Below are 22,136 nucleotides of genomic sequence, written 5' to 3'. Positions count from 1 at the left end.
TTATAGACCGCCATCTGTCGGTGATTACTGTGTGTTGCGTTGCTTTCTGTTAAAGCCGTATTCTCTCTTTTTCTAGTTTATCACATCGTTAAATACAAATATTGTCATACAAAGCACTATCTCCGCATTTAAGGCTCAATCAAGGACATTTAATGAATCGTATTATGACTCAGTGTCTTATGAACATGAATATTCTGGTAGGCAGTGGTTTGCTTTGAGAGAAAAACAACCCTTTCGGCTTCCGTCGACTTCGCGTAAGCGCTTGACGTCAGCATAACAACAACCTGTCATGACAGCTCGTATGGGAAAAAATATATCGATAAACCTATCAAATCATATAAAATCGGTTTTACCTGGATGTGAGATTGCTTCTACAAGGTAAGGAGTGTTAACCGCGATTCACAGAGACAACCTCTTACTCTGAAGTAGCATAGATAGATTGGAAAAAGTCTGTGTAGCAAACAAGCTAACCTAGCATTAGGTTAGCATATTTCTCCTTTCTCAGGTTGCTTTGGGGCTATGATGTGAACGTAAGATAAATGCTAATATGCCTTTTTTAGGCCCGTCATACATATATTCCAATCAGCTTGTGATTAATTGTGTCACTGAAGGTAATACAGCTGCGTAGGAAGAACGGTCCTCTCACTCGAAAAACGATTGTCGTATAATCGACAACATACCTCACTATGCTAACAAAGCTAACCAGCTAATATCTAGCTAAGCACCGAACTCCTGTTTGCTGTTAATTAAACTTAACGACATTGTCACTCTGTTTATAACACATGCATCTCTGTTAGTGGGCCAAACGTTAACCCTATGTATTTGTTTACAACATCTTACATTGTGTAGCAGTGGTGTAACGTTACAGTACAGCAGCCTTGCATTAAAGGCAGTGAGTCTTTAATATTTAGCTAGCTCTGCTTCTCATGTAGTCACCGCGGACGTCCTTCACATGAATAGTTAATTCGCTGGCAGTCCAGCCACCTCGCTGTCATGTTTGTGTGCACAGTCAGCAAATTAAACAAATGCCTTTTTCTGGGTGGCATCAAAGACTGACAGCACCTAATTCTCCCCAAGACGCGCATTGCAGGTGCGTTGCAGTGAGTGTTACACACAACGTGAATGTTGACTTAGCTTCACGTGCATTGTGTGTCTCTCCTCTCAGTTTGTGAGACCCAGGAGATACAGGGCTTTCTTGAACCCATCAGCTAGCCAGCCGGAGACACGGGGAACAGGATAGGGAAGCAGGGCGAGGCGGGCCCCGCGGAGCCGGTGGAGAAGATGGCCGGCAGCCCGGAGAAGAGTTCAACCGCGCAGGAGCTGAAGGAGCAGGGGAACCGGCTATTCCTCTGCCGCAAGTACCAGGAGGCTGCTACGTGTTACAGCAAGGCTATTGTGAGTGTCATGCTAATGCTGGAATTATGTCTAAATAACTCAAACTTATTAAAATGATATTGCCCTTGTCTACAGTATCTAATTTTACATTATGTTCTTGTTTATGTGATTATATTTTACATGTATATAGACCTTTACTTGGTCACTTGCAACATTAAACTTATTTTATGTGTACATAGTTCACTTCTCGTGCATTACTTTTTTTGTTTCATGACCTATATATATTTTGTTGCATTGTTGGAGAAGCATGGGACTTAAGGTTGTCATTGCGATAACTGCACTTTAGCTGCTGTGCCTATGACAATAAAGCCTTTGAATCTGACATTGCTATGATGTTAAAGTGCATGTGTATTTGTCTGGTTTCTCCCAGAACCGTAATCCATCGGTGGCAGTGTACTACACCAACAGGGCTCTGTGCCATGTGAAGCTGCAGCAGCATGACAAGGCTCTGGCTGACTGTAAGCATGCGCTGGAGCTGGACAGCCAGTCAGTGAAGGCTCACTTCTTCCTAGGCCAGTGTCACCTGGAGCTGGAGAACTACGACGAGGCCATCGGCAACCTGCAGAAAGGTCAGAGAAACTACAATAAGATGGGGAAACCTTTGTTTCATCATGTTTTGCGGTAGTGTGAAGAATCAGCTTGATCATGTAATGCACAATGTTCCTCGTGTATTTCCTTGTTAAGTCAACGTGTTTCTCTCTTTTAAAACTGGTTTAGTTACTTATATCAGTTATTGTACTCTGAGGAATGTTATGGGCACAGCAAATCTTGCAGGGATGCCATACAGTATGCTTTGTCATTGTACAATAATAATAATACAGAATAAAAGATAAAACATTTTTTATTAACTCTTTGATCAAAGGAACAAGAAATGAAGGAAATACAAGTGTAAGAGAAACCTGAATGGTAAACAGATGTTAATGTTTCTACAGCTTATAACCTGGCAAAAGAACAGAGGCTGAATTTCGGAGATGATATTCCCAGCGCCTTGCGCATTGCGAAGAAGAAACGTTGGAATAGCATCGAGGAGAAGCGCATCAACCAGGAGAACGAGCTACATGCCTATCTGACCAAACTCATAATCGCTGATAAAGAAAGGTGAGACAATTATCCAGCGTGCTGTGCGTCATAGTAATCTTTTGATGACGATTGGTAATAATGATTTCTAATAAACTTTTCTTCAGAGAACTAGAAGAATACAAAGAGAAACAGGACGACAATCAAAATGGAGGCGATATTGCCAAGATTTCAACAAAAAATGTACGTTCTATGTCTTGGACTATATCAGTTTTCATGCTTTTAAATGAACATAGAAACAATCTCAATTGAATATTCATGAATATATTCGCTGTGGCCTACTTAGGACAAGTATCTAATGGACATGGAGGAGCTCTTCTCTCAAGTGGATGAGAAAAGAAAAGTGAGTATGGAAATAAATGAATCATTACAACTATGAGCATGTAATAATTGTGTTCATTCATTCGGTCGCTTACCATGTCCTCAGCATGCATTGGGCAAGAAGCAAAAAAACCCATCTTGAATAGGTCACCATCATCCATTACAGGTCTAACAAATAGACGCTGATCACATTCACCCACACAAATGCATCTCTGCTAACGGTAAACACCTACATCCCACCACCTTTGATCGTTGACATAGCAACAAGAGAAATAGACATGAGCACATTATAATGCCGCATTTCAGATTTTTTTTTTCTATCATAGGGACATTCTTTTTGCATTGCCCCTGTGTTGTGTATTCAAATGATCTGCTACCATTAGTGGTTGCGATTGCATCTGTGAAAAATAATTCACCTTTACTCCAGACAGACAGTTGTGTACTTTCCCCAGCCTGAGCTGTTTCTATGGTTACCATCACTATTTTTTTGCAAGGGCTTGTGGTGTTTAATTATCCTGGCTATGGATAGTTGCTGCCTGAACTGAAGGAGTTGTCATGTCAGGAGAAAAGACACCGCGCTGACTGACCACAGGGCGATTAGCTTCTTTGTGTTAGGAGGTGTGAAGGTTTACTAAACCCTGACGAAAGAAGTGTGTTATTCACTACCTTCATTTCACAATATCATTAGTGAGCTCATTGATGCTTTCATATCATATTTCCTTGGACTGGGGAAGTGTTTTCAGAGGATAGTGTTGGCAGCTCTTCTGATATTATATCTGTAAGGGAAACTTCTGTGCAGTAATGCAGTGGGAGTCACCGACTCAGGAAAGAGACACGGGAAGAGCAGGAGCTTTGATGTCAAACACTGATGGTTTATTTGGAGCTTCGGCCGGAGAATTCACATCACAAGTCACAGCAGCCTCGATCTGACTGCACGGTAGAGTTGCCACGTCAATTCTGAAGAACTCTACCCCAGACCCGTGTATTTAGCTAGTTCCGAGAGCATCATCAACATGCTGCATAACAAGATAAAATCATAACACTTCTATCAGCTGACGCCAACAGGCAGGAACAGGGAGACAGAACACTGAGAGCACAGCAGCCAAGGTTACGAGGTGCGTGTGCTCAGTCAGGACAGTTTGAACTGATAAACTGGGTCAAAGTTATGGGCCTTGGAAAATATTTCCCCAACAATATCCATATATCTCTTAGCTTTACATCAGTGTGACTCTTGCTGCGTTTTGTCGTCCCTTCAGAAGCGGGAGATCCCAGATTACCTGTGTGGGAAGATCAGCTTTGAGCTGATGAGGGAACCCTGCATCACACCCAGTGGGATCACTTATGATCGCAAGGACATTGAAGAGCACCTACAGGTAAAACCTTCGTCAGCTGCATTATGTTTTAGGGTTTTCTGTCCGTCTGCCGTTACCTCAGAAAACATTTTGATGAGAAGTTCTTTAAATTTGGCAGAAATGTCCACTTAGGCTCCAGAATTAACTGATTTCCTTTTGGTAGTCAAAGCTCAAGGTCACTGTGACCTCACACATCCATGTGCTTATGACAATTTCACACAAATGTCGCTGAGAATAAAACGATGAAGTGATGACACCCTTTCACACTGAAATGGCTGTAAACTGCAACTTGACGGGTTGCTGGAGGCAGACAACCACAAGGCGGTAGTTGAAGTTTATTTTATGACCACTAATTTAGTAATAAGTTCTAAAAGAGACAAATTCAATTTCAAGAGGGAAATTCAGACCACATATTTTCAGAAGTGGCCTCTGTACACATTTGTAAAACATTTTTTTGAAAAAGCACTTTGAGCTACATCTCTTGTCTGAAACGAGCTCTATAAATGTAGATGTGTGACTTGGTCATGCTAAAATGACACTTTTTGTTGTAGATGTGCCTAAAAACGGTCTTATTTGCATGAATTAGCTATATAACCTAGCAGTAGCTAACACTAGCGTATAACCTGCTCTCTGTGCAGCGGGTGGGTCACTTCGACCCGGTCACCAGGAGCCCCCTGACCCAGGACCAGCTGATCCCAAACCTGGCCATGAAGGAGGTGATCGATGCCTTTATCCAGGAGAACGGCTGGGTGGAGGACTACTAAAGGGACCGCCCCCACCACCATCCCCTCCCATCTCTCAATCCATACTCCCCATACTCAACACAAAGCCTGGACAACACCAGACTATAGAAGCCCCCCCCCCCCTGTCTGGATTATGTACTTTTACACAAGCGGGAAACACCACATTATGGACTACCAGATGGGAGCCATGTATCTCGGTCTGCCTCTTACCCCCCCCCACCACATTTGATCTTTGCTGTAAAACTCCCCGCTCATACTTTCTGAGGCTCTGCTGCTCCCTTTAAGACCCCCCCCCCCCCCCCCCCCCCCGATCTCATTCTGCTCTTTCTTTACCTTCTCTCCTCCTTCTCTCCTCCTTCCTCTTCCTTCTCTCCTCCTTCCTCTTCCCTTCTGTCATGCTGTATTTCTCTAGCCTGACTCCCTTCTTTTCTCTCAAAAGGGGCCACACTCTCTGGTCTCTCTCGCTCCCTCTCTCTTTCTCTCTTTCTCTGAGTGCCACAATCCTTGGAAAGCATCAGCATTTGCACTCCAGTGTTTCACACACACCACCAATATTAATGTATTACGTATGGTGGACATTAAGACATAGGCCTTGTATTTGGCGTTTACTTTAGTTTTTCATATACATTGGAGCATTTGCCCACTTCTTAATGTACATTTGTTAAAGTGGGACCTGAAATGCCAAAATCCTTTTCCCCATGAAGGTGTATGCAAGTTTCACATGATGAGAATTGCAAGCTAGTCATGTAGGGAATCAAGTCTCTTCTCCACCTGCAGGTGGCGCTCCAAACATGCCTACTCATTTCTCCATGTAAGACTATTAAGAGGATGGTTAGTTTTTATTCTTAGCATATCAATCACACCCCATTACAGAAAATTTAAATACGTTGAATGTATGCATAATGTACTCTTTAGGTTTAGGCTTGACCTACAGTAATTCAAAGTGTTTTTTATTGGGACAATACAAGGATTTCATGAAAAGCGGCCTTGAACTGGATGCTGAAAACCAACGGAGATGACCGCTGTATACAAAAAAAAAAAGTTTTCACATTGCTGGATATTAATTGAAAATGTTTTGAATATTGATAGATGACATTAGCTGTTGAAAAACCTGCTTCGGAGGATGGTCTGTGCTGTGTGTGTTGTTCATAGAAACAAAAAATTGTGCTTGGACGTTGTGTTTGGCTCGTGCTGTTTGCCTGGAATGACTGTGGACGCTCACATCAAGCATGACGTGATTTTTTATTTTCCTTTGCAAAGGCAAGAGGATAGTTTTCATTGGTCTCACCGTTTTGCTGTTCGTGTTATTTCTCATGGTTGCAACATCTTCTGTAAACCAATCACCAGTGTGGGACAAAGTTGTGTGTTGTTGCAGGGATTTGAGGTTTGCTAGTATCGATGTAACAACGTCCGTGTTTAAAATGCTGGAAGACCTCCGACCATCTTTTCTCATCCTTACCTCAGTCCAAGTTTTTCGGTGCTGGTTTCCTTTCTGTAAAACACATTTTCATTTCATCAGTTTACAGGTTATTTTCCCGCCGAATGTGCGTCCGTGGTGAATCCGGCCTGTCGTCCGTGTTTCATGTCGGGGTGCAGGTAGTGTAAATAATTTGCTTGTGTATCTCAGATTTTATTTCTTGACAAAATAGGGTTTTGTTTTTTTTCTTTTTCTGAGAAATCCTAGAGCTTGAGAAACTGTATTAAATGTAGATATGTTGATAACATAAATGCCTGGTTCAGTTTTCATTTGCCCCCATTAAACCGTGAACTTTGAGTTGTTTTTCTGACTCCTTACATATTCCACCATTTTGCTGCTACATAGAGACAGAGGCCGTTTCTCAATCGCGAGTAAAACTGCTGCAGAGCAACTATTTCAAGTATACTACGCCATCGAGTGGCGCCAAGGAGGACTGTTTAAATGCATGTTAGGTTAAATCCATAGACTGTATAGGTTAAATCGCATTCTGCGCCACTCTATGACGTATACCTGAGATAGTTGCTCTGCAGCATGTGTACTCGCGATTGAGAAACGGAGTATTATTGCAGCTGTTCTACAAAGCAAAACATGATCAGCGACACAAGCCCTGCAATAAATACACATTTGGTGAAGTTAATATTATTTTTGACGTAATCTCTATTTTGAGTATGTCATTTCTTGTAGACACAATGTCCCTTTGTCTGTCTTTGAATCGACTTTTGTGTTGACACAAGCATTTTTCTCTTCTGTTTTTCCTGCCGGCAACTGTCTAGCTCCCTCATACCTATTTATGTTACCTTTTTTCTCTCTGAAACAAACTTTATGATAGATCTTAATGAAAGCATACTTGACATTTATATCAGAGCTGAACTGATTAATCATCCAGGCTGATTTGCAGATATTTCAGTATCAGTCTGATGCTAAATGTCATTGAATAAGTAAAAGAAAGCATTTTTTTTCATGGTCAAAACAGTTTTTATTTCTTATCAGTCAAAAACTTTAAAGGTTACAGAATGTATGTTTATTGGATCTAATTTTGTTAATTTGATATGACATTGAGTTTGACGAATGGTTATATTTAAAGCCAAGCATGCTCAAGAATAAGCCTCTCATGTCCTGGCTGTCAAGTAGATGGGAATTATGTTTTTAACTGACTATTTCTTCAGTAGAAAGGCAGTGAATTGTTAATTGTTATTTTTCAGTTTTTTGATAATCACAAACCAAATGTCAATCCTGTTCATTTCAGTTGGCAATCATCCCAGACAGATCTCAAAACACTGTCATTTAAAAGTAAAAAAGTATCTGCATAGTTGAAACGACTAACAAAAAAGAGACACATATGTCATGACCCTTTTAAGAACGACTACAACGCCTGCAGAAATGTCTGCCACAGATCCTCTATAAAACATTGTTCTCGGTGTGTGAGAACAATGTACGTCTACCATGTGATGTGGACACAAACACATGTGAGGGTGTGTGTTTCAGTCACATGTAGACGGACACACACCAGGCCTATTGTCAGAGTATCTGTCTGATGCTGATGTCACGGCCCGTGTCAGGAGGGAAGAGGACAGAGCATTTCAGAGTGGACTGAGTTAGCAACATCGAGACAACACAACAACATCAAGATGGTGAGAAAAGCGGTTTCCTTTTCATATAATTTGGTCTCTGGTGTGACGTTTGTGTTCAGGGATAATGTGTTTTGTTTTGTTTCTTTTTTAAGATGGTCAACACTGTGAGGTTTGCTCTGGTTGTTGTGGGTGTCTTTGGATGGTCTATGATGCTCCCCTCTGCCACCCAAGGTATGAAATTAACAGGATGTCATTAAAAAAACAAAAGTAATTTAACTTCACCTCTAGATGTATGCCACAGCCAGGCTCTGGGGACTAACGGCATACTTGTAACACGATTTTGTACTTAGAATACAAACATTTTTTAACTGTATTCCCTAACACTAATCAGATTACTGGTACACACACACATGTGGATTACTAGCAGAATCAAAATGTTACAAAACATGTAAAATAAAGAACCATATATTAAGAAGCATAGACATTGAAACACTTGTTCTTTTTTCTTTACATAATGCACTTAAGTTAAAGCCGTCTTATTGACATTTATTTTCTCAGATTTTTTCGAATTCCATTTGATATTGAGTTTATCCAAAAGAACAGAAATTAATCAGGTTACTTTACTTTTAACTTGTTATACTTAAAGTCAGTGATAAACATTTTTTACAAGTAACTAGTACTTTTCTAATTTATTTTTTATTTATTTATTATCAAGCTTTGTCCATAAATGTACTTTGCTCAATAAACAAAATTAATTCCATTACTGGAGATATAAAACAAAGAAGCTTTAAAACTGAAACCATTTGTTTTAAGGGAATAAAAAGAAAGAAAGAAAATAATAATAATTATAAGAAGGACTACATTAAAAAATGAACATATTTACATTTTGATAATAGTTGATTGCAAAACTGATTTATAAAGGGGGCCCTGGCTTCATAACAAAGTAAAAAATAACTCTATATGAAGAGCCGAGCAGTGAGATAAACGTAATATTTATAAGCCTAATCGTACTGGAATACATTTTTATAGTAACCCTCCCACCCTGACCATATCTCTCTCTGTGTCTCACTGACTGTATCTTCCCTGTTTGTGTTGCCAGTGGGTCTGAGCGACAAAGTCCTGGTGTTCCCTTACGAGACTGACTTCAGCTTCGTGTCCCTGATCCCTCAGAAGGAGATGGGGCTGAGGGCCTTCACGCTCTGCATGCGGGTGGCCACGGAGCTGCCTGAGGACCGTCAGATCATCCTGTTCGCCTACCGCACCGCCGACTACGACGAGCTGAACTTGTGGCGTGAGAGCGACGGGCGCGTCTCCTTCTATATGAGCGGCGACGGCATCTTCTTCCACCTGCCGCCCATCACCACCTTCCGCACCAGCCTCTGCCTCACCTGGGACTCTCGCACCGGCCTCTCTGCCTTCTGGGTGGATGGGAAACGCAGCACCTACCAGGTCTACAAACCCGGGCACAGCATCCGTCCCAAAGGCTCCATCCTCCTGGGGCAGGATCCAGACAAACACCTGGGGGGTCTGGAGGCCGGGCAGAGCTTCGTTGGCGAGATGGCGGATCTGAACATGTGGGACTTTGTGCTCTCCAGGAGCATGATCCAGGCCTGGCACTACGGACACAGGGTGCCCAAGGGAAACGTCTTCGACTGGGGCACCATGGAGTACGAGCTGAACGGGAACGTGATGGTGGTGGATGATGACTGACTGGACGTGGAGTCGGGGGCAGAGAGGAAACGGGCTTTAGAGATCTGTGTTGGACTGATACTGATGTGTGGTTTTCTTTCTTAGATTCAGTACTGTTTCATGTTAGAGCCCTTTAACTGAGCTTCCAAAACCACACCAACTCTCAGTTTAATTTGACATTAAGGAACTGTTGATCATTAATGGATTATTTGAAAGGCATATCCTACAAAAGATCAGGAGCCCGAAGTGTCCTCAAAAATAACCGCGAAGATACATAACAACCACAGAGAGACTGTTTAAACCGCTGCAAAGAGACACAAGGGACGCCCCTAAAGGGCAAAACAAACCACCCTGTAAAAAAGAGACACAAATAAAACAACAACAGCAAAACAACTACAAACAGATGTAAAATGACTAAACACAGTGACAAAAAAACTGCATAGAACCAAACACGGATGCAAAAAACAGTACAAAGGGTCACAAGATGACCGCAAAGTGCACAGCCACAGACAACTATAACTCCTGTGTGTCTGGCTCCTATGTCGGAGAGGTGTTGGGGCCTTTTTCATGTCTGTGCCCAGGGGCCAATTCGTTCATCCCCCTCCCATGTGCTTGATGACTTGTTAAGAACGTAGAAAGGACTAGTGTTTCAGTATATTGACTGAGAAACCTCCTATGCAGTAATCTGTAATTATTTTAGACAACAAAATGCACTAGCCAAAAACAAAAAAAATTATTTGTGGTGAATTAAAGCATTTTTATCAAAATGTACATCAGAGGGCTTTTTCCAAACGGTACCTCAGTTTAAGATCCTTGTTTCAATAATTAGCATTTAATTTGTTTAGTCTTCTTTGTGTCTCCAAGCTTCATCCTTTGAAAGACCAACCTCTAAATATGGAGCTTTAAATGTTGACGTGCCGGTTGCATCCATAGGGTGGCACTCTGCACTAGTTCACATCAAACAGAAACGTGTGTCAAGTGAAGGGTTATCATGCATCTGCTAATGTGATATAGTTATGAACCGAAGTCCACCAATAACTGATTTGCTGCTATAATGTATTCAAAACTATTTTTCCAAAAACCTTAATGCGTTTTTAATGGAAAACTATAATGCCAAAAATACAAGTTCAATTCAAATAAAATCTTTTTTAGTCAAAATTGCAAATACAGTAATTAATTAAATTAAATCCCCAAACCGTCATGCATTCAGATAGTACAATTTAGTTTGTCCAATGATATTGATGAAAATAGGAAGTGGGTATTAAAACACTGTGAGATGTGTTATTTCTTAATGATTTACTGCACTCAGAGTGCACTCAAATAGCAATTATCATGTTTAATATCCACCGCCGTAATGTTCCCTCCGGTTAGCGTATACTCACTCATGAATTTCACATGTTTCCACTGATGTAAGAACGCTTTTGGGTCTGAAATAAAACCTTTCCATGTGCATAACTAATAATGTTTGTAATTAAAAGGGAATATTTCGTCTTTGAACTCTTTCAACTTCCTTTTCCTAATAATCTGTTTTTGGGACACCTTTTAAAGGAATACTGTAATAGCTTGTTTACATAATTTGGACTTAATAAGGGACTTTTTATTTATTTAGGAAATTAAAGAAAAAACCTTTTCACTTATTCAGCTGGAGGAGAAAGGGACACCAAACTTCCAAGATAGAGAAACACCCAGTTTTCAATCAATCAATATTTACTGAGAAAGAATAAATTAAGTTTGACTTATCGGACAGTTTTCTAGTAATCATACTGACATGTTCATTGATTTTGAAATACTTGTGCTCCATTGATAACATTTCAATTTCTAGAAGACAAAGCTTCTACCCCCCTTGTTTCTATAGTATTTTCTCATGTCTCCAGTGTTAAACAGCAAAAATAAGGCGGACGGTTACATGTAACTTGCAGAAATCAAATCATATGAAGCTGCTTCACTAACAAACACCCTGAGAATAACCTCAAGGGCAGATCTTCTCCATCCAAGTGTAACACAGTAACCCTAAGTTCCAGTTTGCTGCTCCGCTCTTCTTCCTCCTCCTCCTCCTCCTGCACAACCACCATGACCTCCTTGCAGAGATGAGGAAGAAGTTTCCAGCATGCATGCAGGCTCCCTTGAGGGTGGGAAAGTGCTGCGTTTCCTGTGTGTGTGTGTGTGTGTGTGTGTGTGTGTGTGTGTGTGTGTGTGTGTGTGTTTATTCTGACCGAATCACCCGTCGGCTCTCTCGCAGCAGCTAAATAAGGAGAAGGCAGGGCCAACGAGTTCTGACTGCGGGTCAGCAGCCAAATGTTCCACCTTCTTGGATGTTGCAATGCATCAATCGCGGTGCCCACTCACTGTGTGGTAACACCTTCGTGGACCATCTGCCCATGCCTGGCTTCTCAGCCCTCTGGTACGCACACACACACACACACGGTCAACACAAGGTCTGTTATTCCCCTATTTTTGCATCTGCCCAAGAGGGGTAATAATTCCTCATACCCACACATATGCAAAAATTCCCACTAATTACCTTAATTAAAATATTTGTTTTGTTTTAGTAACTTTATATTAAAACATCTCAATCTAATCTTCAAATGTCTTGCACTGATCACGAGACCTGCAAAAAAAATTGCAAATTGTCTTTTAGCAGCACAAGCTTTTTATTTAAACGTTGGGGCCACACACTCCACAGTTTCTGCACTAGAGGAGAACACACACACACACACTGTTACTTCCTTTTTTTTGCTTCCCTTAAACACAGACACTTTATTGTTACTGTCATTTCAATTATAAGACATCTTAATGTCCTGATAACAATGTGCTTCCCCTTAAACAAATCATTTTGTGTCATAGCTTTTGTTTGTTTTGTTACCAACTCAACCTTTTTATTTCATGTTAGTATTTAGGGGCCACACACTGCTGTTTTCTGCACCAAAGCAATACTCATCGTGTGTAACAGAAGGACACAATAAGTGGCCGTGCGTCTCCACAGACTGGATAATTAATCCCTCTGTGTCTCTCCATGTATTATCCAGCTAAGCAAACAGTTGCAGGGCTGCTTGTCCTGCTCGCGGACAGTGTGTGCCTGTGAGATCTGCATATTGGCCCATGGTGGTTTAGGCTGTCTGAGGCGAGGCGGTGCTACTGACTGTATGTCCATGCGTGTGGAGCTGGTGAAAATGTTTCCACACGAGAGGAGATAGACGGCGAGAGGGAGCCCCTCGTGAGGCGGCGAGGGGAGACAGAAGGAGGGCCGTTCTGGATTCCTTCGAGCAACTCCAAATAGATTTCCAGGCAAAACATATTTGCATACGCAAGACAGTGCTACGAGCTATCTGTGAGCTGTGGCATGTGTGCATTGAACAGATGGATAATTTTTTTAGAGCTTTCTTGCATAAATATTCAGCCCATAAAATTAAGATCTTTTTCACGAAGCTCACAAAGACTCATCAGGGTCAAGTTGCTCTTGTTTGTCAGATTTAGTGCTTGATTGATAAAAGAAGATGATGTACACGTGACAAAAGATCATGTTTTAAACATCAATTCCTGGGAAATAATGTTGTTACAATGCCAGTATTTGCATTCAGAGATTTTTTTTGTTAAGCAAGACATTAATGTAAAAATGTCCCCTTAAAACTCCCCATAAAAGTCAAGCTGTCAAATTGATTGAACGTTTGCTGGATGTTTTGTGCTCTCTTATGATGATCTTTGATCTGCTATGGGCACAAAAGGGATCAAAAGGGCTATCCCTGTTCAATTATATCTCGTATTGTTTAGCTGTAGCTTGTTTTTGTCCCCAAAAAACAATTGTATGGCAAATTGCACGACAACCATGTGATTCCAAAATCTTGGGCAGGGCCTAGGAAGCCAGATCTGGGGTGGGGGGGTGCCGCGCTGGTAGCTCTGGGAGGGGAAACAAATATTTTTGACTTTTTGCGCTCATCCTAATTTTCATGTATCAACATTCATAATTAAGTAAAGGTAACACCCTTTTCACCTCGGTTACACGTTTCATTTACCCTGTACGATGGGCGCTGTAAATGATGAAAGTGGGGGATGTTGGCTTATCAGGCGCCCACAGCTCACAGCCAAAGTGTGAGCATGGGAGCGAGAGAGAGAGGGCGCACCGGTACCGACTATTGTTGTTGTTAGCATCTGGTGCTAGCTGCGCTAACGGATATAAGAAGATGTTTCTACAAGAAGGTAGAGGGAGAGCTCTCTCCTGTCAGACTGGGAGGCTGATAACTACAGCTCAGTGAGGACTCTGAGTGTTTCAATAGTTAACTTTAGTCTAAGTTATCTCAGTGGGTCTCCAATGTTTTGATCACAATTTATGTAAACAAATATTTCCAAGGCACCCCTTTATAATTATTAGGATAAATAAAAACTAGGGCTGTCAAGTTAACCCGTTAATAATACAAATTAACGCCACTAATTATTTTAAAGTTTATTTTTTGTCCTCGGCCGCCCCATAGTTTCAGAGCACATCGAGTTTAAAATACCATCTACAAGCTGATGCTGACAGCCCCGCTCCTGCCGTCCGCTTGCGGCAGACCACACTTCCACGCTCACCGGCAGGACCTGACTGGCCATCGGGAGGACCGGGAGGGTGTGTGTATGTGTGGCGCGAGCGAGCGAGCGAGAGAACGTGCACACCTTACGTGTATTGTTGTTGTTAGCATCTGGTGCTAGCTAGCTGCGGCGCTAACGGATATATAAGGAGCTGTTTCAATGAAAACAGAGGAGCGACATTTCGCCGACAACTGCGCCGAGCACTTGACTGTACAGACACAGACAGTGGGACATTGTACGAAAAGTCAGCACACTCAGCACGGATAGTGCGCGCAACATGATTGCAGCGTCCAGGCAGCTCCTGTTCGAGCGTATGCCTGAGTTGTACATAGCTCCAACGATCCATCACAGTGGCCGTTTCTCAATCGCGAGGATTTTGGCTTCCAAGCCAATATTTCAAGGATGCTACGTCATCGAGTGCTGCCGAAGGACTGTTCCAATCTCCAGCATACTTGGTATTCCACCGAGGAAATTTCGAGGCTGCACATGGGTAGACTGAGGCCGTTTCTCAATCGCGAGGATGCTGGCTTGGTAGTCGCGTACTTCCAAGTCACTTCCTTCAGAAAGTATACTTCCAAGCCACGGCTACGGAAAACGAAGAAGAATGGAACAGGCTAACAAGTGTGCCACTCTCTCTAGCGGTTTCAACATAAACTGTACCAAAAATAAATACCTCACGATGTCTATCTAATTATGAACTTGCTTTACTTTCATGGAACACATTTTTCGTGATAACAAACAAATGTAACAAAGTAACATATTTACCAATACATGTTCTATGCCACTACATACTTACATTTAAATGTGTGCTGCGTCGGTTCAGCCATTCTCCTCAAGGGTTTTTGAAATTGGTCCGTGCGCAAAGCATTGTGGGGATTTTAAGGAAGCGAAGTCTACCCATGTACAGCCTCGAAATTTCCCCCAAACCAAGGACGCGGCCTCTGCGGAATTCCAAGTATGCTGGAGATTGGAACAGTCCTTCTGCGGCACTCGATGACGTAGCATCCTTGAAATATTGGCTTGGAAGCCAAAATCCTCGCGATTGAGAAACGGCCTGATATTTTTCCGAAATAAGGTCCCATGGACCAGAAGTAGATGGGCGTGACTTCCCTCCCCTTCCGGTGGGACTCATGGGACCTTATTTCGGAAAATGTTTGTATTGGAGTCAATGATGGAGAGAGAAAGATTATCTTTCGATCCCGTTTGAATTGTGCCATGAATTACACATATGATGTTTGTCAATCTTAAAAAATAATTTCCATGTCAAAAAAGTCACAGTTTGTCGTAAAACTGTTGAAATATAAGACTATAAAAAATACGCAACTAGAAAGACTACAAATCCCAGTCGCGTAAGTGATGTCACAATTGTTTTCCTCCATTAAGAGATAGATTATATCTATATGGCGCTGATCTTAGCTATCTATATGGCGCTGGCTAAGATAAGATAACTTTAACAAGATGCCTGTGTGCTTAGTACCAGGTTGTTATCATACCAGCAATGGGTCTTGCTCATTCTTTCGTTTCCCGTCTGATGAAAGGACCAGGAGTGGCTGGATCAAGTTAGCTACCTAGCTAGTAGCTAGCACGTTAGTTAGCATTACAGCCATGTCATTTTTATTAGCCTTAATATGAAGTAACATTAAGCAGTGGCGAGCCGTCAGGGCCCTCTAGGCCCTCTGTGAGGGCCTAAGATATTAAAAATATATATATTTGAAAACATTAAAAAAAAAAAATATTTTGTTGTTGTTGTTGTTACATTTTTCATTAGTTTACCAAAATAATTTGATTTAATTGTATTTAAAATAATATTTCCAAAGAAATAAATCCTTCGAATCTGCCTGTTCAGTTTCTGTTGGAATGTGAAGGGTTAAATGCCGTCTCTGCGAGTTATGTGAAGACGGGAGAGCTTGTTGGTCCCTCTGTACATTCACAGAGGGCCCGCTACAGTAACTCAATGAGAGAGTAATGTCAAATGACAGTACAATTGACCAATCATATCTTCCCTCTAAATGGGCGGGCTTTATTTTCGCGGACTTTATGACAAGTTCCGCCCGCTGTGAGGTCTATGCAAGTGGTGCAGTGACGCATCCTAAAACCCGGAAGTAAGCTTCGCTCGGATTCCCTCGACAGAAAGCAATGGGATTTCTCCATAGGATTTTGGAAAATAGCTCGAAATAAGGTCTGTGGAAAACGAACCTGTTAGATAAATGCACGTTTTGTTCAGCCGGATAATATCCACATGTCTACCCTACTTTTATTATTTTCGAATCATAAATGTAATCGATAGATTTATGATCGATAGATTTATGATTAGCATAATTCATGATGGCTCACTTAGTGATAGTGATGACATCGTTGCGAAATTATTAACCGAATCATTTTCAAGATTGAGTGGCAAAGGATCAGCTGAAGCAAGTGCTTCATCCAAATGGACAGGAGGATGGACTTTGTGTTTAAGTGATTTGATCATCAAAGGTAGGCCTAAGTCATTTTCAATGTGGGCCGCCGTGCCGACTTAATTCATTTGTAATTGTTACTTGGCTGTGGGTGCCCTGTCATGATAGGTGTTTATATAAATGGTGTTGTTCTGTGTGGTAGAGGGTCGCTGTCATTGATGCGTTTTGCACCCCGGGCCGCTGTTTTGATATTCCGCTGAAGTATACGCTGTGACGTAATATCTCTTCTTTGTTTTCGAGGGAAGGGGAGTCAGAGGGCCTGGGTATAAAAGTCACGGCTCGCCACTGACATTAAATAACCCAAAATGTTAAACAGTAAGAGTCATATTTTGTGAACCCTGAAGAGTACTGTCGCCGATCTGTTCTACTTAATGCTATCTGCACAAATGGTTGACATTAAACATTAAAAAGACCAGGCAGTTCAGAGAAAATCAAAGGAAGGAAGGAAGGCAGGCAGCTTTGCATGACATTCTTCTTGACGTGTTTCATTATGGTGATAGTGAGGGTAGTCAATCGTTTTGTTGACAAGACAGTAGTGACGGCCATCTTGGTGACGTGTGTTGTTCTGCGAGACCAGAGATGTAGTTCATTGAGCGTTTCACACAAACAAATGTGTTACTTCACAGTTTTACGACACATTTTTTTTTTGACTTGCAAAATTATCTTTTAAATTGACAAACATCATATGTGTAATTCGTGGCACAATTAGAATGGGATCGAAAGATAATCTTTCTCTCTCCATTGACTTCAATACATAATATTTTCGAAATAAGGTCCCATGGAGGTCCACCGGAAGGGGAGGGACTTCGCCAGTCTATAGAGATGTACCAAGCCCCCAGGAAGTGCGCCAGACTCTGAGGTAAATATTCGTTGTGGCCAAATGGCGGTACTACACTTCCTTTAGGTTGCTGGGCCCGGAAACACTTTTTCCCATTGACTTACATTGGGAAAGAGTGGTCTGTAAATCGTTGGATATTTTTTTTTAAACTAAATAAACTACCCAGTATGAACACTTGTATAGCCTTTATTAAAAACATTCGGTCTTCAAGTTGTAAAATGTGCTAATAACGTTATCCTGAGTTATTTTCCTCTGCATTATGAACGTGCATCTAACCCACGGGACCGCGCCGCCCGGCACGTTCATGTTACGTGTTCAGTACTACATGCGTTTTACCTTTTTGTGTGTGTGTGCCCAGGCTGAGTTCCGCCGTGTCTCGCTGTCTCGCCGACCCCACACCAGTGAGCCAGCTCACAGTGTCCCGCTCCTCGCAGCAGCGAGCCTCGCAACGTCCCGCCGAGTGTGTGTGTGAGGAAGTCCGCGGATTGGTCCAAACTTAACGTTAAGTCACTATACCCGAAATTTCTGGTATTTTCTGTGTTAGAGTTTTACTCAGGGTGTACTTTGAGGGTTTGTGACCGTTTACATGCACAAAAAGCTACATAAAACACAAGGGGACGGGTAATAACCAGAAAAGCATGACACAAGCTTAATGAAGGAAATAAAATTGCAAATACAAACATGCATATTTATAGCACTTGTTGTTTTATTATTTGGGTCACTTTTCAGTTTCTTCGTTACTCCAGTGGCCATTTCATTATGCATGGTATAGATGACTTTCCAAAAAGCTCAAAAAGAATATGCATGGAGTTCAACATATTGTTACCAGATACATGCTGGTAGTGTGATGCAAAGCCATTGATTGCCGGAGTCGCCACTTTTAGCTTCACAGCAGTTCCTCAGATCCTTATTTGGTTTGTGCAAAGAACCTTCTTTTGGTTTATAAGGCGTTAAAATTAATGCTGTCAAAATTATCACGTTAACGGCGGTAATTAATGTTTTGAATTAATTGCGTTAAAATATTTAACGCATTTAACGTGCAGAATGGCCCGCCTCATACATCCCACCAGCGCCAGGGTATGGCTGGGGTAGGCTACACCCATACCAAGAAATGGCTTAGCCCCACCATGAAAAAGGATGTTAAAGTAAGCAAAAATAAAGTCCGCCAACTCGCGCCGAGAATTGCACAGACGGCAGTTAGTAAGATTGATTTCAGTAGCCACTTGTCTGGAAATACCGAAGACCAGAAACGGTTTTGAAAACTTTTGTCACGTAGTGATCGTCTTCTCAATAGAACATCTTTGATAATGTCTTCTGGCCAATCAGAATCAAGATAACGGCGTGGTGTTGTTGCAGGAAGTCCCGACGGAGAATACTTTTGCTGTAGTACAGGGGTGCACATAACTGGTAGGTTATGTGCGTAATCTGAAATGCGTACCGTCACTTGTGTCACAAAGCGCATTTGCGTACCGACGTACTTGTGAAGCTTTTCCAGAAGGCGGTTAGATCACCGGACGACAGAGTCGGTCTCCGTGTGCACAGACGGGCTGCTGCTAACGTCGGTCTGTACAACGGAATTGTGCCAAAACTACGCCAACCGGCTGCGGAGCGAGACTCCCCCCCCTTCACTGGAGAACTGCGCAAAACAGCTGATCACAACGTTCACAGTCTGTGGTCACGAAGTACTCCACTTGCCCCCCCCCCCCCCCCCCCCCGACTTTCCTGAAGTACTCCCCCGTTGATAGAAATCAACACGTAATGTTTAAGACCCCACGGTTTGATGATTGATAGGTGTGTGGGCTGTCTTTCATTTTGACACACAGAAAAATGTTATAATTCATACATACTGTATATTAAATGGATATATCCGCCTTCTTTTATTTATCTTTCCATTCCCACAACAATATACATAAAGAAATGGCATATTTTGGACATAGTTCGAATGGTGATTAATCATGATTAATTAATTTTTAAGCTGTGATTAATCTGATTAAAAATTGTAATCGTTTGACAGCCCTAGTTAAAATACATCCCAAAAATTGCCATAGCAACTAAATGGCTCTGCTCTTTTTGGCCCTACTCCACACCCTTTCTGCTTTTCTGCTATAAAGAGAGACTTGGCCTTTATAATTTGGAATTGAAATTTGCCCGACAGTCTTTCTTCTCTGATATCATTGCCAAAAACAAAAACAACGCACGTGCCTTGTTCGCTACCGTCGACAGACTAACTAACCCCCCAGTGTCAGTAGCCTCTGAATTTCTATCCACCAGGGCGTGCAATGATTTTGCCTCCTTCTTCACTGTCACAATTCAGAAAATCAGACAAGCAGTCAGTGCCTCTGCATCAGGAACAGCAAATGTTTTGTCTCTGTGTCCACCTAATATCAATTCAGACATCATGACATCAGATTAATGATAAAAACCTAGAGGACATTATACAACTTCTGAAATCCTCCTCTTGCTGCCTTGATATTATTCCAACAGGATTTTTCAAAAATGTTTTTCCTTGCATGGCCTCAGATCTACTTCATATAGTAAACAAGTCTCTTCACTGTTTTTCCACAGGCCCTGAAAACTGCAGTCATTAAACCGCTCTTAAAAAAGCATAATCTAGACGCTTCAGTAATGAACAATTACAGGCCCATATCAAACCTGCCATTTCTAGGTAAAATCATTGAAAAAGTAGTCTTTCAACAGTTGAGTAATTTCTTGCATTTAAATAGCCGGTTGGATGTGTTCCAGTCAGGATTTCGTCCAAACCACAGCACTGAGACTGCTCTTGTAAAGGTCTTCAATGACATCCACGTAAACACAGACAGTGGCAGAACTTCAGTGTTAGTATTATTAGATCTCAGTGCTGCGTTTGACACTGTTGACCACAACATATTACTAGACCGACTAGAAAATTGGGTGGGACTTTCGGAAACAGTTCTAAATTGGTTTGAATCCTACTTAAAGGACAGAAACAACTTTGTTTCTATAGGTAAATACACATCTGAGTTGACAAATATGACATGTGGGGTTCCTCAAGGCTCCATCTTGGGGCCTCTTCTCTTTAACATCTACATGCTACCACTGGCTCCGATAATGAAAAACAACAAAATAAGTTACCATAGCTATGCGGATGACACACACATTTACATGACCATTTCACCAGGAGACTATTCTCCAGTTAAAACACTGAGTAAGTGCATTGAACAAATCAATGACTGGATGTGTCAGAACTTTCTCCAATTAAACAAAGACAAAACTGAGGTAATGGTCTTTGGAGCCAAGGCAGAACGTATAAAAGTTAGCGCTGAGCTTCAGTCTGCAATGTTCAAAACAACAGATAAAGCCAGAAATCTAGGTGTAGTCATGGACTCTGACCTTAGTTTCAACAGTCACATTAAAACAGTTACTAAATCAGCCTACTATCAACTAAAGAATATATCTAGGATTAAAAGACTAATGTCACAGCAGGATTTGGAAAAACTTGTCCATGCTTTTATCTTCAGTAGACTGGACTACTGTAATGGTGTCTTCACAGGTCTCACTAACAAATCTATTAGAAAGCTGCAGCTGATTCAAAACGCCGCTGCTCGAGTCCTCACTAACACTAAGAAAGTGGATCACATCACTCCTGTTCTGAAGTCTTTACACTAGTGCTGTAGCGACGCGTCGACGACGTCGACTTCAAAATATCGTCGACGACATATTTCCGCGTCGACGCGTCGCCACCATAGACTGTATATATGGTCGCCACACACACGTGGGTCACCCAAAGCAACAAGCAGTTCGCAATCGCACTTCTAACACAATGGAGACTGAAACGGCTATCACCTCCTCCTCACAGGATTGCGCACGAAGCCCCCAAACGAAAACATCTCGCCCTAGGTCTTCAAAAGCATGGGAATATTTTAAAGTTAGTCCAAAACGCAAATATATTTATATATTTATATCTCACTGAGACTGCTGCTTGACCGGAAGCAGCAGCTAGCTGTGGTGGCAACCATTAGCAGCTAGCATTTGCTCTCCGATTTTTACATAAAAATGGAATTATGGATTATAAATTCAATAATTTGTTTATACATAGACGTTAAAAACCTATGGATTAACCGATTCAGCCGCGTTTTTTCTCATTTTAATGCCATTGAACACATATTTTGATCAGATTGACAGCTACGGCGGTGAGACGATCTCCCTAGAAGCTCTGTGAAGGTACGTGTTGTGATGACTGTATTTGCTTCCCCTGTCGCGAGTCCGGATCACTCAGTGATGATACTATGTACCTACATAATCTGTGGAGTCTCAGCTTTAATCGGATATCTTGTATGTGCAGCTACGATAAGTAATAAGGGTACTTTTATCTTGAGTTCTGTGCCAATGTCCGTTAGCATTTTTCGCTCAGGGGTCATTTAGATAGCATTTTAGTTTGCTTCTTATGAGACTTGTGTTTTGTTTTGTGTTGGTAAACATGGTTTGTATCGTCAGTTAGCTGAGATTATTTCCGTTAATCTGGTATAACACATTAATAGGTTCTTAAATATTAAGATCCCCTGAGACACAGTATCGCGAAAAACATTTTTTTTACATTACGTTTTTTTTACATTACGTTTTTTATGAATTGAACAACAGAAAAATAATCGTTCGATTAGTCGACTAATCGATCAAA

At 41.6% G+C, this 22,136-nt stretch overlaps 2 protein-coding genes across 2 annotated transcripts; both read left to right on the top strand.

The window, feature by feature from the left end:
• The first annotated feature begins 225 nt into the window (after positions 1-225).
• Positions 226-5,177, top strand: stub1 (STIP1 homology and U-Box containing protein 1). Its single transcript, XM_034214785.1, has 8 exons — positions 226-378; positions 1,166-1,395; positions 1,766-1,964; positions 2,328-2,493; positions 2,580-2,655; positions 2,759-2,815; positions 4,050-4,166; positions 4,784-5,177. The coding sequence occupies exons 2-8, from the start codon at positions 1,282-1,284 to the stop codon at positions 4,907-4,909; spliced, it is 855 nt and encodes a 284-aa protein (XP_034070676.1). The 5' UTR covers positions 226-378; positions 1,166-1,281; the 3' UTR covers positions 4,910-5,177.
• Positions 5,178-5,216: 39 nt separating this feature from the next.
• On the top strand, positions 5,217-11,122 carry crp1 (C-reactive protein 1). The gene is made up of 3 exons (XM_034214793.1): positions 5,217-7,996; positions 8,089-8,167; positions 9,036-11,122. The coding sequence occupies exons 1-3, from the start codon at positions 7,994-7,996 to the stop codon at positions 9,644-9,646; spliced, it is 693 nt and encodes a 230-aa protein (XP_034070684.1). The 5' UTR covers positions 5,217-7,993; the 3' UTR covers positions 9,647-11,122.
• The last annotated feature ends 11,014 nt before the right edge of the window (positions 11,123-22,136 follow it).

This window comes from Gymnodraco acuticeps, unplaced genomic scaffold, assembly GCF_902827175.1.
Source record: "Gymnodraco acuticeps unplaced genomic scaffold, fGymAcu1.1, whole genome shotgun sequence".
Classification (NCBI taxonomy): Eukaryota; Metazoa; Chordata; class Actinopteri; order Perciformes; family Bathydraconidae; genus Gymnodraco; species Gymnodraco acuticeps.
This window is presented reverse-complemented; position numbering and strand designations above follow the sequence as displayed.

Excerpts from the sequence above, each read along its gene's own strand:
- crp1 (XM_034214793.1), top strand. Across the intron at positions 8,168-9,035 it reads GCTCCCCTCTGCCACCCAAG|TGGGTCTGAGCGACAAAGTC; the intron begins GTATGAAATTAA and ends TTGTGTTGCCAG.
- stub1 (XM_034214785.1), top strand. The coding sequence starts at position 1,282 with ATGGCCGGCAGCCCGGAGAAGAGTTCAACCGCGCAGGAGCTGAAGGAG. Across the intron at positions 1,965-2,327 it reads CATCGGCAACCTGCAGAAAG|CTTATAACCTGGCAAAAGAA; the intron begins GTCAGAGAAACT and ends ATGTTTCTACAG. Across the intron at positions 4,167-4,783 it reads ACATTGAAGAGCACCTACAG|CGGGTGGGTCACTTCGACCC; the intron begins GTAAAACCTTCG and ends CTCTCTGTGCAG.